General features: G+C 42.9%; 1 protein-coding gene across 1 annotated transcript in view; it reads right to left on the bottom strand.

Annotated features, from left to right (window-relative positions):
- Positions 1-70: 70 nt before the first annotated feature.
- Positions 71-16,233, bottom strand: part of coro7 (coronin 7) — a 119,778-nt gene continuing 103,615 nt past the window's right edge. Inside the window, exons 10-28 of the mRNA XM_069674453.1 lie at positions 8,355-8,409; positions 7,672-7,729; positions 7,432-7,577; positions 7,228-7,326; positions 7,013-7,117; positions 6,737-6,896; positions 6,475-6,650; positions 6,214-6,322; positions 6,033-6,119; positions 5,811-5,953; positions 5,562-5,666; positions 4,838-4,923; positions 4,575-4,716; positions 4,374-4,463; positions 4,146-4,262; positions 3,889-4,024; positions 3,709-3,800; positions 3,497-3,583; positions 71-2,342 (exon numbers count right to left, since the gene is read on the bottom strand). Of these exons, the coding sequence (XP_069530554.1) occupies positions 2,334-2,342; positions 3,497-3,583; positions 3,709-3,800; positions 3,889-4,024; positions 4,146-4,262; positions 4,374-4,463; positions 4,575-4,716; positions 4,838-4,923; positions 5,562-5,666; positions 5,811-5,953; positions 6,033-6,119; positions 6,214-6,322; positions 6,475-6,650; positions 6,737-6,896; positions 7,013-7,117; positions 7,228-7,326; positions 7,432-7,577; positions 7,672-7,729; positions 8,355-8,409 (2,002 nt within the window). The 3' untranslated portion in view covers positions 71-2,333. The remainder of the gene's footprint in view (positions 2,343-3,496; positions 3,584-3,708; positions 3,801-3,888; positions 4,025-4,145; positions 4,263-4,373; positions 4,464-4,574; positions 4,717-4,837; positions 4,924-5,561; positions 5,667-5,810; positions 5,954-6,032; positions 6,120-6,213; positions 6,323-6,474; positions 6,651-6,736; positions 6,897-7,012; positions 7,118-7,227; positions 7,327-7,431; positions 7,578-7,671; positions 7,730-8,354; positions 8,410-16,233) is intronic.

Raw genomic sequence — 16,233 nt, 5'->3', positions numbered from 1 at the left:
AACTGTTGCCATAGGCTATCTATTCACTGTGGTTGCTATGGTGACCATATGACAAAAAGACGAGTAATAATGGGTTCAAAAGGTGTTTATTGAAAGACAATATTGAAAAAAATCCACATACCATTACTCAAGTAAGACAGCAAAAAAAAAACAATGCTTTACTCACTGTATAAAAAGAAGGTTCTTTTTTTCACACAATGGAAGGCAAGCTAATCCAGTCCAAATAATACAAAGTATGGCGTTCAAGAATCACAAGCACATACAGCACATATCACACAAACACTGACGACACCTGCAGTTCATGTGTACAACGTGATGTGCACGACCACGCACGGCTGAATCGATGGTTCACTTCAGTTCATCGGAGGTTGTAAAAAGCCTGGATTGTTGACGCTATTGCTGTAACCCTGATTGGAACTTACAAGATTGCTGTTATGGCTGCATTGAAGGTTATTAATACTGTCCTGTTTTAGTCTACGATTACTTACTGCTAATAAACATTAGATAAGAAAGATTAGCTCATTTATGTGAGGAATGTCCCCAAACAGTCTGAAAACCAACAAAGATCATGATTAAAAGTTTAACCGCCCAGCAAATGAGAAAAAGAGAAAGGAAACGATTATCTCTGATGTACAAAGGCCCCTCTAAAAACTCCAAAAAGGAGGTGGTTTGGCTTTTTAATGCATAACAAAAAACATTTCATTGACCCTTATCCCTTACTTATAGGACTATAATATGACTACTGGATGGCAAAACATGTATCTATATATCTTAAACAGAAACACATTATCATGGTAAATGATATTTTATTGTATCACCGGCTAACAAAGAAAAGAGAACTTAATGTTTTTGTCGTTATAAATTCCAGTTCATCGAAAAACATGAACACTGGTGACCCTGTTGTATCCTCAGTGTGGTTTTTGCAGCTAAAGGCTTGTGTGTGTGTGTGTGTTTAAAGCCCACTGTATAAGAAGATGGACGACATGACGGCTCCCTTAAAGTGAAGCCAAAACATTTGGAGCGCCCCCTGCTGACTGGCTGCAATATAGTTCATAAAGCCCGCCTTCTCCATGTTAACAGATGGGACATGAGTCAAACTATAAAATTGAAAATACATGTCAAATTAATTTTTCATTATAGTTAGTTCTTATCATGCTGATTTATGTCGGCGTGTTTTCGGACAAGTTTAGCTTTAATTAGTTATTTGATGCTGTAAAAAGGATGATTGACAGCTCTGTTGACAAATCCGGCTCCTGCAGCCAATCGAGAGGAGGACGCAACTAAAACAATCACAACAGTCATTGAAGTTTCCATACCTGTGAACGTCTGCTGCAGACCAACACAAGAAGCTGTTCTGCTGTTTAATACTCCGACGCATTGAATCATTTTTTTCGGTAAATTAAGTGTGTCCAAATGACATCACCATCGCACCATCGCCTGTCACAGGGGCTATTTTTGGCATCGATTTCTTACAATGATAGCAGATGGAGACGCGTCGTCCATCTATATATACAGTCAGTGGTTATAACCTGACCAAATGGGAAGACGTTTTCAGATCCATGATGTTCAATGACAACATTAACAGTACATCCTTTAAAGACACATTGTGACTAAGCGTGCTCATATGACTGGCCAGTAGAAAAAAAGCATGCAGCGGTCCACTGTGGAGGTAAGTGTGCACACAGAGCGCGACTTTCGTATGGTGGGATCAGAAAATAAGAGACTGAGCACAAGAGGAAGCTGTTATTTGTTATATTAGGACCCTTAGAGTGTATCGTCATGCAAGAGAAGATAAAAAATATTGAAGTGTAACTGGTAATGTAGCATGAACCAGGAGTATTATTGCTAAGATTGCCTGCTGTTTAATTAACCTTGCACTGACTTATAAAAGTGGTTTACCTGTTATACATGATTGTGTATATATTTTCTGATTTGTTACATTATCTTGTACTGTGTGTGCAGTCTTCATTAACATAACAGAGCAGTTATGATTCCAGATTCATCCCAGAGTGATTTCTGATGTATTCAAGAATAACAGCTGAACATAATTTCCATATCAAATCCCATGCAGTCCAATACGACAGACACCAACTAGACGCCATGACATTTGATTTTCCAAACCTTAACAGATATTGCGATACATAGCCATTAAAAAGTTGTTACAGTTTTTGTGATTTATACTTTCCCATTGTACAGTGTTCAGTAGGCTGAGCTCAGAGGACGTTTCTATGGCACCGTCGCACACGCAAATGGCAGCAGGCCTGATGTTTGATTCATTGTCTCCTTTTCACTGTTGGCACCAAGAATAAACCAAAGGCAAGATGGCGTCCTCTTTAGTCATCCTACAGGACACAACAGTCACAGTTAGGCAAGATGGACTACAGACATTAAGTAAATTAGCATTACTTTAAACCTTCATTAAACAGTCTCAGTATTTACGTGAAGCGCTTTTTAAAGATTTAATAACTTTAAAGTGATAATCTCAATTATTTTCATTTAAATAAATGACTGTTTAGTCACTATCTATCGCTGAATGAGGTAACACAATAGTGATTGAGCCTATGGCCCGCTGATGAAAGCCTTTGCATTTGCAGTTATACAGACTGGCTGTCTGTGGCGACTTTTGTGTTTAGTGACGCGTTTCCCATCATCCAGCAGTGGTTGGTCTGCCAGAGAGGGTAGGCGGAGCTAAGTGGCTGCTTTTCCGGTCTCTGCAAGTGTTGCGAGTAAACAGTAATCTACTATGGCTGAACAAACAAAGAAAAGATGGATGACTACAGATACAACTTCAACAAGAAGTGAAAATCCAGAGAAAAAGAAACAAATTCGACGCTCAGATGAAGCAAACAGTCTAAAAAGGAAAGCGACCGTCAGCGAGGAAAATCAAGAGTTACAACCGGAGCCAACCGTGGACGTCACACATGCAGCACTGTCTGGATATCTGGGACGTGTGCTCCTGCAATTACCGTTTATCGCCATAGGTGGCGCCAAAGAGATCAAAACTGAGATGTTCAAGATTACAACTTCAAAGTATGTTGTTATTTCTGACATAATTCAGTAGCTTCCACTGAATATAATCTTTTTTTTTTGCCAACATATGCCACATATATTTATTTGCACTGATATTACATAAAATATAATGCCACTTCAGTGTAAATTGCATTGAAAACTATATAATTCAAATTCTAAAATGTTGAATGGTCTTTCATGATGTCAGACAAATATTAACAAAATGGTAGTAATTGTGGGGTATCTATTCTAGCCATCCTTAAAAAACCATAAAGCTGAATAATCATAAAGCTTAAGCTAACATAAACTAGCCTTTGAACATTTGAAGTTATAAAGCCGTGCTAAAAACAAGGAAGACAAAACATGATCAAACCTTGAGAGTATAATCCCAACCAAGCCTCATGTGTACTGAATATTATGAGCATCAGGTTAGCAGGTTAGCAATTACTGCAGATATTTATCTCCAAAGCTGTTTACATCTACTCACCCACTCGTCCTCGTCTACCCCCTCGAAGGACTCCTGTGGCAGCGGGTCGTCCATGTTGCCCAGCTTAGCCACCATAGCACTGAGCAGCTGTGTGACACACACACACAATCAGTGGCAAACACGGCTACCTTTATTCACCAACTACTATGTGAGGATTTTGATGTGGCTAAAACCTCTAAATAGTCTTAAACAAAACATGAGCTCATCCTCACCTCCTCTTTCTTCTGCTCATCAGTCTTCTCCTCCAGGTAAACAGATGACGGCAGGTATTTCCTAACTGGAGCCTCTTTGGGCGCCTCACTCACTGACAGAAAAAAAACACACAGGATCAAAAACAGGAACATCGCAGGACATATCCATCACTGAATTAATGGTTGCATCTGTTTCCGCACCTGGTGTCATGTCTTTGGGCTTCAGGCTCATCTTCTTGTGACGGCCGTTGATGCCCGACAGCCAGGCAGCGGCAGTGAGTGCAGGTTCCCAAAACACCGCTGTGTCTGTGAACACGTCGTCCTGGAAAAACTCTTTCTGGAAACCACACACAAAAACAGTTATACCATCTTCCCCTGGCCCCATTAGGAAAAGAAAACACTAGGAAGGAAGGCATGCAGTATCCCTCTGTGTCCACTAGGTGGTGGAGTTGTCTCACCTTGACGCGAGGCACCCTAAAGGCCACTGGCTCTATGGTTGATTTGGTGAGCATTAGAGCGACAGCTATCTCCACATCGCGCACATTGCACTCCGTCTTGGGAAGAAAGGCCAAGCCCTGCAGACAGGAAACAATCAGGAAGCGTCAGAGTTCAATAAATATTAAAAAAATACAACAAAATTAAGATGACTCAGGTTTTAGAAAGAAAACTACAAGATAGCTCAGTACCTTGTGTGGCTCGGGAGAGTGAAAACTGCTGCAATCAATGAAGTATGGATCTTCAGGGACAACCTCATAAATGTGAACTCTGGTATCACCCTGATAAAATATATATATATTACTGAAATACATTTTTACAACAGCACACCTTGTCCATCATAAAGATAATCTATTCCTCTAGTTTCTTTTTATATATATATATTTGCTTACTTTTCCAGTCAGGATGACCACACTGGTGTCGGGGTCGTAGAATGGGATGAGCGTAGAGGGGGAGGCGTCTGCAGAAGTGTTGGCTACGGCTCCAGAGGACAGGGAGTCAGCAGAGTACAGGTACAGTCCTCTCTCACTGCGGCTGCAGAAGGACAACGAGGAAGAGTCACTGCTGCTCCGATAACACTGATGTACATGATTAAAGTTCTTTATTGTTTTTGCCTGCTTCATGCCACTTTAATAAAAAAAGCCCTGTTCAGTACCTGTCGAATCCTGACACCAACAGGTATTTGCCCTCGCACACCCACACAACACGAGCTCCCCTGTGGCCCTCAGGACCCGGGCCCTCCTAGAAAACAGAAAACAGTCAAAGTATTTTAATGCGCTGCTTCCTGTCTGTTCAGTTGTGGACAAAGTACACAACGTCATTCCTTGAGTCAAAGTATAGATACTCGTTTCTCAAGGAAATTATTCGATTCGATTTGATTTTAAAAATAAGTATTCAAATGACTTTTTTTTAATCTCAAAACACAATGCATGAGTGCGTTGCGTTATGTTGATGATGACATTGTTTACATTTTGTTTACACAACTCACATGCTTAAAGACTTCCAGATTGGCAGCTCCAAAACAACAGGCTGTGATGAAGTTTGTGCGCGGTACACAGAGCGAACAATTAAAACAATACAAATCAATTCTCATTTCAAAGACCTCAAACATGGGCTGAAGATATGGCCATGAGTGCTCAGGTGATGAATCGCCATCCTTCTCTGCTGTAGCCGTAGCCATCATTACCACCACTTAATGAACTGATACACTTTTGCTCTACGTTCAACCATGGAGACACGCAAGGTACAGGTACGGCAACACCACTTAGACAAACCACGCGCAGAACTACACAAACACTTACAAAGTAACTGCAAGCATCCAAAGACGAATCACCTGTTTTAATCGTATCCTTCCATATATTCTAATGTGTTAAACATACCTGCACTGGTGCAGTGGACTTGCGGGGGTCATAGATGCGAACTTTCCCATCCTTGCACACTGTGGCTAGGAGCTTGCCATCCGGGCTCCATGCCATGGCAAAGATCTGCATATGATCCACAAGAGGAAGAAAGAAGGCAAAGAAGAAGAAAGTGTATTCACTCCATTATGTGCAGGAGAGCCGGTCACAACTGCTGTGAAAATCAATATCCATCATGTTTTGCCTGTGAGGTGCAGCTTCATCACCCACCTGGTCCTCGTGTCCAGTGAGGAGGTTGACCTGATCCCCGCTCTCCAGGTCCCACAGTCTGACTGTCAGATCGTAGGATGAAGACACCAGGAGGCCGCTTGCCAGAGGGTGGAACTTGATGGAGTAAATCTTCTCTGTGTGGCCTACAAGGGGTCACAGCAGCTGTCAATCATCTTGACTTTTACTTTGTTGTAGAGAACTTCAGTACGTTTCCTCTCCTACCTTGTAAGATGAGCTCAGGCTCGGTCAGGGTCTCAGTCAGCCCTCCCTGTGGTACCTGCCACACCCGGATCTTTGCATCATCTCCAGCTAGCACGGACAGAGACACAGATGTACGAAAAGTCAAATCTCACTCACGCACAATACAGCTGCAAACACATACAGAGTACATGTATCCACTTACCCACTGCAAGCCGTTGCATGTCAAACGGGTCCCAAGAGAAGTCGACCACACTGACAGAGTTTTGGATGGTGGGCAGGGCTGTGTAAGGGAGTTTACCAGGCTGAGAGCGCTGAGGAGAGGAGAGGAGGAAACAGTCAATCCTAACTGATGGTGTCGTTTGCTTCTGTAGGTCGTATCGAGGCATCAGGAATAAATTGAGTCTGTTTCATAACCAGTTAAAATCTCCTCACAGTACGATTTAATTTCCAGCTGCTGCCATACCTCAAATACAGCGATCTGGCCCCCGGAGATGGCGAGTGGCACGGCCACACGTTCACGGTTCACACAGAAGCCGTCGCATTCGCCCGGCGTTGTCAGGTTGAGGCCTTGCAAGTTGGTGATGTGCGTGTCCCGATGCATCACTGCACCCTGGATGTGACGGAACTTGGAGGTTGGCCCTGGATCAGAGATCATTCTTTGTCACTGTAGAAACCTCGTTATAAAATGAGCATAGTAAAGAGATTTCAGGTGTTTGTGTTCATACCCAGCATGCTTTGGATGGCCTTGACGCTCTGGCTGGGACTCGGACTTGGGACGAAGCCAGAGGAGAGGCCGGAGGTGGTGGAGGGAGAGCGGGACGGGGCGGCGCTGCTGCTGGGAGTGCTCAGGGGGCTGCTGGAGGTGGAGCATCCACGCGCTGGATCCTGTAGGACAGTAAGAATCAACATGTCACAGAAATCCCAATGAGGGTGCACTAGTGCCGTTATTACTGACGGATAATCTGTGGAAACTTAATGATCCGCTGCACAATGTGTATCACCTCCTTGCTCCCCGCACTGGCCAGCTCCTTCTTTGCAGGCGTCTGTTTTGCAGGTGAGGCCTTCGGTTTGGGCTGTTTGGCCGGGTTAAGGCTGACTCTCTCCACCTGTGGACAATAAGACGTAGCTGTTAACTGCTAATGACACAGATTTTTAAAGTGTCTGCACAAGGTGAAGACCGGATAAACTTGTTGAGAGAGGAGTGATGTCAGTTTACCTGCTTGTTCCCTCCCTGCCACCACTCCTCTGCAGACATGGCTGGAGTTGCGCCCACTGTATCCGGGTAGAGATCGTCATGAAACTCCTGTCCTGAATGCTGGAAACATGAAATATGCATGCATGAATACACAAATGCAAACATGTAGATAACCTGAATCTGCTTTATGTGTCCATATGTCAGTCGCACTGTGCAAAAACACACCTTGCGAGGGACTTGATAGCTGATTGGCACAATGCAGCTGTCTGTCAGCTGAAGCACACGCATCACTTCACAGGAAATGACATCCAATGCCAGCTTGGGTATCATTGCAACCCCTCTTGTTGAGGCGTCCGTCAGACAGTGGCTCACTGCAGAGATAACAAGGATAAGGAGAGGGATCAGACACATTCAGAGAGAGCTGCGATACTCAAACACACTAGATTACAGATAAAAAAGCTGTACCTTGTGAGAGGAGAGGCTCAGAGGAAGACACTTCAAAGCAATCAACCACAGTGTCTCCCTGTGAAAGAGAGAACATCATGACATTTCACTATCTGTTCAGCAATGACCTTTAAAGTACATTGATATCAAGGCTGCTGAATTTCTGATTTGTGATACAACAACACAAAACTATTCAGGTCTACGTGTTTTAAATTAAACTTATTACTCGTTAAATTAATTATTAATTATTAAACGTATCACCTAAAAAAAATAATAAGAAGAAGGAGTAGTAGAAGAAGAAGGAGAAGGAGTAGAAGGAGAAGGAGAAGGAGGAGAAGAAGGAGTAGAAGAAGAAGGAGAAGAAGGAGGAGAAAAAGAAGGAGGAGTAGAAGAAGAAGTAGAAAAAGAAGGAGGAGAAGAAGGAGGAGTAGAAGAAGAAAAAGGAGTAGACAAAGAAGAAGAAGAAGGAGTAGAAGAAGAAGTAGAAAAGGGAGTAGAAGAAGAAGAAAAAGGAGTAGACAAAATAGAAGAAGATGAAGAAGGAGTAGAAGAAGAAGTAGAAAAAGAAGGAGGAGAAGAAGGAGTAGAAGAAGAAGGAGTAGAAGGAGAAGGAGTAGACGAAAAAGTAAAAGAAGAAGAAGTAGAAGAAGAAGGAATAGAAGGAATAGAAGAAGAAGAAAAAGAAGGAGTAGAAGAAATCTCACCGTGCCAGCCAGTACAAGGAGACCAGTGTCATCATCAAACAGAGGGATCACTGACCTGAAAGCAGAGAGACAAAAGAGGGACAGACATGAGACAGAGAAACTCTAATCATGCTCAGAAACAGCACAGAGAAAGATTACACACATTATCGAGTCATTTCAATTTTACAAACAAGCCACTAGATGGTGCAGTGTTCTTTATTTTAGGGCAAAAGTTGCCCTTAAAGTTTCCTTCACTGATCTGTATCTGTAGATCAGGACAGTTGGGGGGAAAAACTCAGGAAAAAAAGAAATGCAGACTCAGTGATTTATATTTCATCGTGCTTAAAACCTGCAGAATAAAGACCTCCCCATGAGGACTTTGTTTCTGACTGTTCTCAAAAGGATGAAGAAAAACAGACCCAAGGTGATCTAAGTCTAACGTTTATTTTCATTATTAACATTTGATTAGATTTTTTTTCACTCAGTTGATGTACTGAAGTCCACAAAAGGACAGGAGATTACGAAAAACACCCATCTTGGCTACCGAAAGCAAATACTCCTGCAACAAGACAACTTTTCTCAAGAAAAACAGCAGAGGAATGACAAAATATTTGCTGATTTCTTTCTATTTGCTGACACTCAATCCTCCACCCGTGCCGGCCTAAAGCAAGGCCCCGGTCACCTGCCTCCTCTCATGATTTGAGGTAAGCAGATTGTTGGATGAGGAAACTGAAGCAGCTTTAACTGAATGGGGAAAGTACAGCTGGCTGTTGTAAACAAACCAAACAGGAAATCATGGGCTTTGGCACGGGCATTCTTGCACAAACACTGCTGCCAAATCGACATAATTTTCTACGTCTTTACTCTCCTCCGTACAGTGGTCCCTCAGTCTCTGTCTTCATCAATGAGAGCACGTTACAGTCAGCATGCAGCGTTTTCTGTTTCCAGGAGGGAACAGAGTTCGGCGAGTGGTGGCTGATCTAACCACTTCACATCACAGGCCACAGATAGGCCCAGTGAAGTGGAGAGGCAGTTTCAGGGATTGGTTTATGATGATGACCTTGTGTAATGCTACTATTCTAGAGGAACGCCAAAACATCCACGCTGGTGATGTAATGCTCCGAGAATGACAATATAATGACAGACCTCGTTTGGGTATCTGAAGGAGCAGAGAGGAGTGACACGCGATGGCTCGTGTGCATGCGCTGGACTGACAGGAGTGTGCCTGTATTGCAGCAGTGCTTTTGTATGTACTTGTAAGACAATAAGATTTTTACATTCTGACAACAACAAACCCACACGAGCTCTGGATCTCAGTCACTAACAACAGGCTGCCACGAGTCTGTGGTTACAATAACTCACATCCTTTTGTTGCATTCACAAAAATCTTGGTGTCATTTTCATTTTCTTTTTGTTGCAGTTTTCGAAAGCTATGTTGCTTTTGGCAGATTCGCAGCACAATAGCCGAGGGGGGAAACAACTGACTGCCGGTCCTGAGTGCAAAGGCGGAACACTTTTTGGTAAAGTGTCCTGCCAAGTGGAAAATGAAATATAACTTTGCACATGTGTGTAAAAGGTTTATTGTTTTCTACTAGAGCATAACAAAAACAAAATAATAAAAATACTATATATACCAGCATAAATACAGACTATAAAGTGTATCGAGACATAACTTAGGAGGCACAAATAAGTACGGCTGTCCAGAATACCTTTTTTTTTGGATGCCAGAGCTTCGCAGCGATTTGCCGATTTTGACGACAGGGACGGGGTGTGTTGCGGGTAGATGAAAGCAATAGCATTAAATTGGTAGATATGCTTTCTGAAAGTTATAAATAGCCTTGTTTGAGAAGAACAGATGAATCGTGGTTCATAATCATTAATGTTGGGTTATTATTTCAATAAGCTAATTCTTATTTTGGATGGGTTAAAGTGGTAATCTCGAAGATCTAAGTTTCGTTCTCTTTGTCGGCACATATGGGGATAAACGGTAATTGCAGGAGCACACACCCAGATATCCAGACAGTGTTGCATGTGTGACGTCCACGGTTGGCTCCGGTCGTCACTTTTGGTTTCCTGGCTGACGGTCGCTTTCTTTTTTAGACTGTTTGCTTCATCTGAGCGTCGAGTTTGTTTCTTTTTCTTTGGATTTTCACTTCTTGTTGAAGTTGTATCTGTAGTCATCCATCTTTTCTTTGTTTGTTCAGCCGTAGTAGATTACTGTTTACTCGCAACACTTGCATAGAGCGGAAAAGCAGCTGCTTAGCCCCGCCTACCCTCTCTGGCAGACCAACCACTACACGGTGATGGAAAACGCGTCACTAACTGGGCGCCACTTGTGATTTTTCGCACCAGACACCCAGTCTGTAATACTGCAAATGCAAAGGCTTTCATCAGTGGGCCATAGGCTCAATCACCATTGTGTTACCTCATTCAGCGATAGATAGTGACTTGAGAGACATTTATTTAAATGAAAATCTTCCAGATTATCAGTTTAAAAAGGGAAAAACAAAATATTGGAATATTGATTTTTGCTGTTGATTACCATGGCAACGATTAAAGCTTTGAAGCTTCGAAGCATTCGGATCAGCCCTACAAATAAGTGAGGAGAAAGGGAAGTAGTAATTACAATTTAAATAGAAAAACACAAAGCTTGAAGAAGAAGAAGAAGCAATACTTTATTTATCCCCGAGGGGAAATTAAATTTTTTCACTCTGTTTTTACAAACAGGACTCCGCAGACATGCACTAATGGAGAGATGTCAAAGTGAGGGGGCTGCCCCAAGCAGTGGGGGATTTGGTGCCTTGCTCAAGGACCCCTCGACGGAGCCAAGGAAAGGAGCTGGCACCTCTCCAGCTACCAGCCCAATTCCACGCTTGGTCCATACCAGGACTTGAACAGAGCCAAGTCCCTACAGACTGAGCTACCGTCTACCCCGTCCACCCCTGTCTTATATCGTGAGACAGGAGGGTGAAAGGTTACAGTTACTGTGTGATTGATTTATATATAAGTTGTTTTGGTCAGCGAAGAACGCTGGTGTTTAAATAGTCCAAAAGCAGGGATTGATTTTTATAGTCTTATCTGACTACGTGCTGAGGTACACAACCACTGCTCATGCTTTACTTCAAAGTATTAAACCCACATGAAGCTGACTTCTTAACAGAAGGCCTCTCTCCTTGTTTTCATACTCCTTTATCCCCTCCGAGTCGTCACCTTTCCTTTATCCTACTTATTTGTCTTTGATGTATCAACAAAATGAACTTGTACCTTCTCTTCTGTCTTAACATCCCTCTTTCTCTCCCTCTACCCCAGGCCTGTGAAGTCAGCGAGGGGCAGCCATGCTTCGTTAGGGGCAACTCTGTGTTCCCATGTCGGAGTCAGTCCACAGGGAGTCCCTAAACACCTCCATTCCCACACCCCTCTCGCTGCCCGTCTTCCTCTCCCTCCCCTCGCTCACTCTCTCCTTCCCTATTCAACGACACTACAAGCTCGCACCCTGCCGTCTCTTTCTTTGTGCCTCCAATCCATGACTGTGTCTCCAGATTGCCTTCACTTTCTCTGCTGCCTTATCTCGGCTTTTCTCACAGTAAACGCACAGCAAGTCAAACAGCCACATTACAGGAGTGGAGCTTTATCACTGATAATGGCCTCTGTTTACTATCGCTTTCATGCTTCACCTCACCACCAGCACATTTTCCCACACAGGAAAACACATACACGCATGCATGTGCATAAGTAAATACATGTGCTAACGATGCAGCTTAATGATGTTTGTGCTCATGCATTAATTCGATCGGGCAGTTACAGTGGAGCAGGGGTTAATTGTGGGAGCGAGCGGGCTTGATCTGGATCACAAGGGCTGATTATGAATGAAAGATAAACTATTACAGGCCTCATTCATGCGCTTAGAGGACAGGCTGTAAACAGAAGTGTGTGTGAGTGTAGGACTGAACCCAGGCTGGCACACTGATCCAGACAGAAGCCCTTTTCACTGTTGGGTGTGTGACTCAAACAGGTTTATCCAAACACACAAGCTAATTAGCCATTATGTAATGTATTGTTGTATAATGTTAACTGTTTTATGGGCGGTGATGAAAGAAAAGAAAGAAAGACATTCACAATATTAAAAGTGCAAGCAGCAGTGAGTGGGCCCTCGCACCTTTTGCACGTCCGGTTGGTTTGGAGAAACCTGCTGTTGCTGCGTTGTCAATACCAGAACTTTCATATGCTTTGGACATTGCATGAAGGAGGTTAATGTACATGTATTATGTTGCTGTACATCTACCGTACCTACCTACATCTACAGGTAATATGCTGCATATGAGTTACAACAACTTCCTGTTTGACGGCGAAACACAAAATTCTACGCACTGCAACGGCCACGCCCTTCGGCAAACACTCAAGCCAAAGACACACCAAAATCTCTAAGTAAAATCAAAATAGCGGACTTCTTGTTAGGTTTAGGGTTCGGACGAATTTAGTACATGGTGGTGAAATGTCAAAAGTAAAGTATTACCACGTCTGATGGAAAGTTTTGCAGTTCAGCCCACAGACTGTATAAAAAGATGGACGACATGACAGCTCCCTGAAAGTGAAGCCAAAATATTTCAAGCGCCCCCTGCTGACTGGCTGCAGTATAGGTCATAAGCCCCGCCTCCTCCATGTTAACAGATGGGACATGAGTCAAACTATAAAATCAACACACACGCCAAATACATTTTTCTCAAACATGGTTTCTGTCATTGTAGTTAGTTCTCATCATGCTGATTTACGTCCAAGTGTTCATTGTTCTGAAAAGTTTACTTTAAATTAGTTATTTGATGCTGTAAAAAGGATGACTGACAGCTCTGTTGACCAATCTGGCTCCTGCAGCCGATCTGTTCTGGATTAGCAGAGTGGAGGAGGAACGGCGAGAGGAGACGTAACTAAAACAATCACTACAGCCATTTAAAGTTTCCATATCTGTGAATGTCTGCTTTAGACCAACACAAGAAGCTGTTCTGCTGTTAAATACGCCAACGTGCGGGATCCTCGCAGTTTTTCTTTGTAAGTTAAGTGTGTGTTTTGGTTAGCGGAAGGGGCGGGAAATCTTTAGCGCAGCTTCACCCGCCGATCTCTACTGCGCAGTCTTTGGCTCCATAAGACGCAACCAGCGCAAGATGGCAGCGCCTGTCTTGGGGGTATTTTGGCTTCATATAAGTACAGTGAGAGTAGATAGAGATCCATCTTCAAATACAGTCATTGGTTTAGCCCCCTAACGAAAACAAAGGCCTTAAAAAGTTGTACAACTTGTATAATAGCTCAAAAAAACTCCCACATGAGAGATGTTCACAAAATCACAGCCCAGTTTCACACTCTTAGGCCTTTCTGCACCCACTGACATCTCAACACCTTTCCAGCTCTTCCAACGCTCTTTGATAAAATGCACGATGCTCCAGAAAAATCCTCCTGGCTTCAGTCCGTCACTGGCACTCGGCTCCTATCTTAAGTTTACACAAAACAGAGAGCAGAGCGAGGACACGCCTCCCGCCCCGTCTGCCATCGCTCTCTCACACAGACCCAAACGCACATCTGAAAATGACCTTCTGCCTGTGACAGCAGCCTTCAGCACCAGCAGATATGATGGGTATATTACTCCACTGTGTGTGTGTGTGTATGAAAGGGTCTGTGTCAGCCCAGGTATATTATGATTATGAGAATGTGTTGTCGTTTGATAATGTAAGAGATAGTGTAAATCAGTGGAATAACTGTCTAATGGAGGGCCAGACAAATGGTTATACGGATGACAGACAAACTCAGACATATTGTGTGTCCATGAGTATGTGCGTGTGTCCTCTCTTATCCTTTCAGAAACACGTTCATGCAGAGATAAATTACGTTGCACACGAACTAATATGCGCTTACAGGCATGACAAATATGGCAAAGTAATGCTTCTGTGAGCACATATATAGGTACTTCCAGATGCACTGATAGCATCACACACACACACACACACACACACACACACACACACACACACACAGTCGTGTATTATATACAGTATATAGGTGGAGCTAATGAAAGCAGGCTGCAGAGGTATAAGGTTATGGGTCGAGCTATGACCAGATCAGTATCAGTCAAAGGGACCTTTCTCTGCTCTATGAGCTCACGGCCTTTAGCTAGGCCAGCCTTACTGCTCAAAGCACACACCAGACAGCACAATAAGCTCCAGTCGACAGGTAGGAGCTGGCCGCACGGTACAGAAGAAAGAGACAGGAGGCCTTTGGGGAATATGAAACTAAAACAAAGCAGCTGGTTTTTCTACTTCTCAATATTAGTTTTTGCCTACACAGGATTTTTGCTCGGTTGCTCTTCTAAGACAGGAACCGGCTTCAGATTAAAGCCTGCACTTATATGTTGTTTGCAACTGACTGCCTCCTCCTTTGTTTATTCTTACATATTATTGCATGTTACCCGAATGGGGATTTAAGGGGGTGGAAATAAAACTGAGCAAGAATGATCCAGTAGGGGTTATAATCAGAGGAGACTCTCCACAGTATTACAAACCAGTGTTCATGATAAAGTTAGGGTCATGATCAAGCTTTAATCCATTCCTCTCCATCATGCACTCCTCTCCTTGTCTCTTATCAGCTCCTTGGTTATGTCAACCCAGTCAGTGGGAGTGAGTGAATGGTGCAGCACTATCACTGCGGGTGAAGGGTCTGCTGAACTGTGAACCGTCCACTTTATCAGCCCTCCTATCCAGTCCTCCATCATTGTTGACAGTTGTGCACCAAGAAATGTGAGTAAATGTTGAAGCTATCTACTTTTAATTGGCTAATCATAACATTAAAAAGCAACACAAAGAGTCTGCAGCCATGCTAGCATCACGACTCTGTGAGACAGTTCAGGCGCAGCGGTGAATTGAGCTAAATGCTCATATCAACATGCTAACATTCTCACAGTGACAATGTTAAAATGCTACGTTTAGCAGGTATAATGTTTACCATGATCCCCACTTTAGTTTAAACTTTTAGCATGCTAACATTTGCTAATTAGCACAAGGTTCAGCTGAGGTGATGGGAATATTTTGTGGTTATTTTGTACTAATTAATATTGTAATCTCGATCTTCGTTCTCTTTGGCGCCATCTATGGCGATAAACGGTAATTGCGGGTGCACACTTCCCAGATATCCAGACAGGGTTGCATGTGTGACGTCCACGGTCAGCTCCGGTTGTAACTCTTGATTTTCCTCGCCGATGGTTGCTTTCCTTTTTAGACTGTTTGCTTCATCTGAGCGTCGAGTTTGTCTCTTTTTCTTTTGGATTTTCACTTATTTTTTATTTAATCGATCTTTTCTTTGTTTGTTCAGCCATAGTAGATTACTGTTTACTCGCAACACTTGCAGAGACCAGAAAAAACTCCCACTGCTGGCTGATGGAAAACGCGTCACTAACTGGGCGCCACTTGTGAATTTTTCCACGAATGTTGCCACAGACGACCAGTCTGTAATACTGCAAATGCAAAGGCTTTCATCAGTAGGCCATAGGCTTAATCACCATTGTGTTACCTCATTCGGCGATAGATAGTGACTTAACAGACATTTATTTAAATAAAAATCATTGAGATTATCACTTTAAAGTATAGGAGAAATTCAAATTCTGACCTCATGATGGCACGCAATGAAAAATAAAGGATGTTATAATTCATTCTTTAAATATGCAAATGTTGCATATAACGAATTATATGAAAGTCCATCAAACAACTGTTCTGACATTTCAGTAAAACAAACAGATTTGAATCTTCTGGTGGCACTAGAGAAAAAATGTGAGGGTCACCGTCCTGATTCATCCTGTTTGGACCATTAGTGTTTGCAGAAAACTTCATGACAGTGCATCCGATATTTGTTGAGATCCAACCTG

This window comes from Semicossyphus pulcher, unplaced genomic scaffold (assembly GCF_022749685.1).
Source record: "Semicossyphus pulcher isolate SPU_LCO1_2020_fin unplaced genomic scaffold, fSemPul1.0.p SCAF_23, whole genome shotgun sequence".
In the NCBI taxonomy this organism is placed as follows: domain Eukaryota; kingdom Metazoa; phylum Chordata; class Actinopteri; order Labriformes; family Labridae; genus Semicossyphus; species Semicossyphus pulcher.
This window is presented reverse-complemented; position numbering and strand designations above follow the sequence as displayed.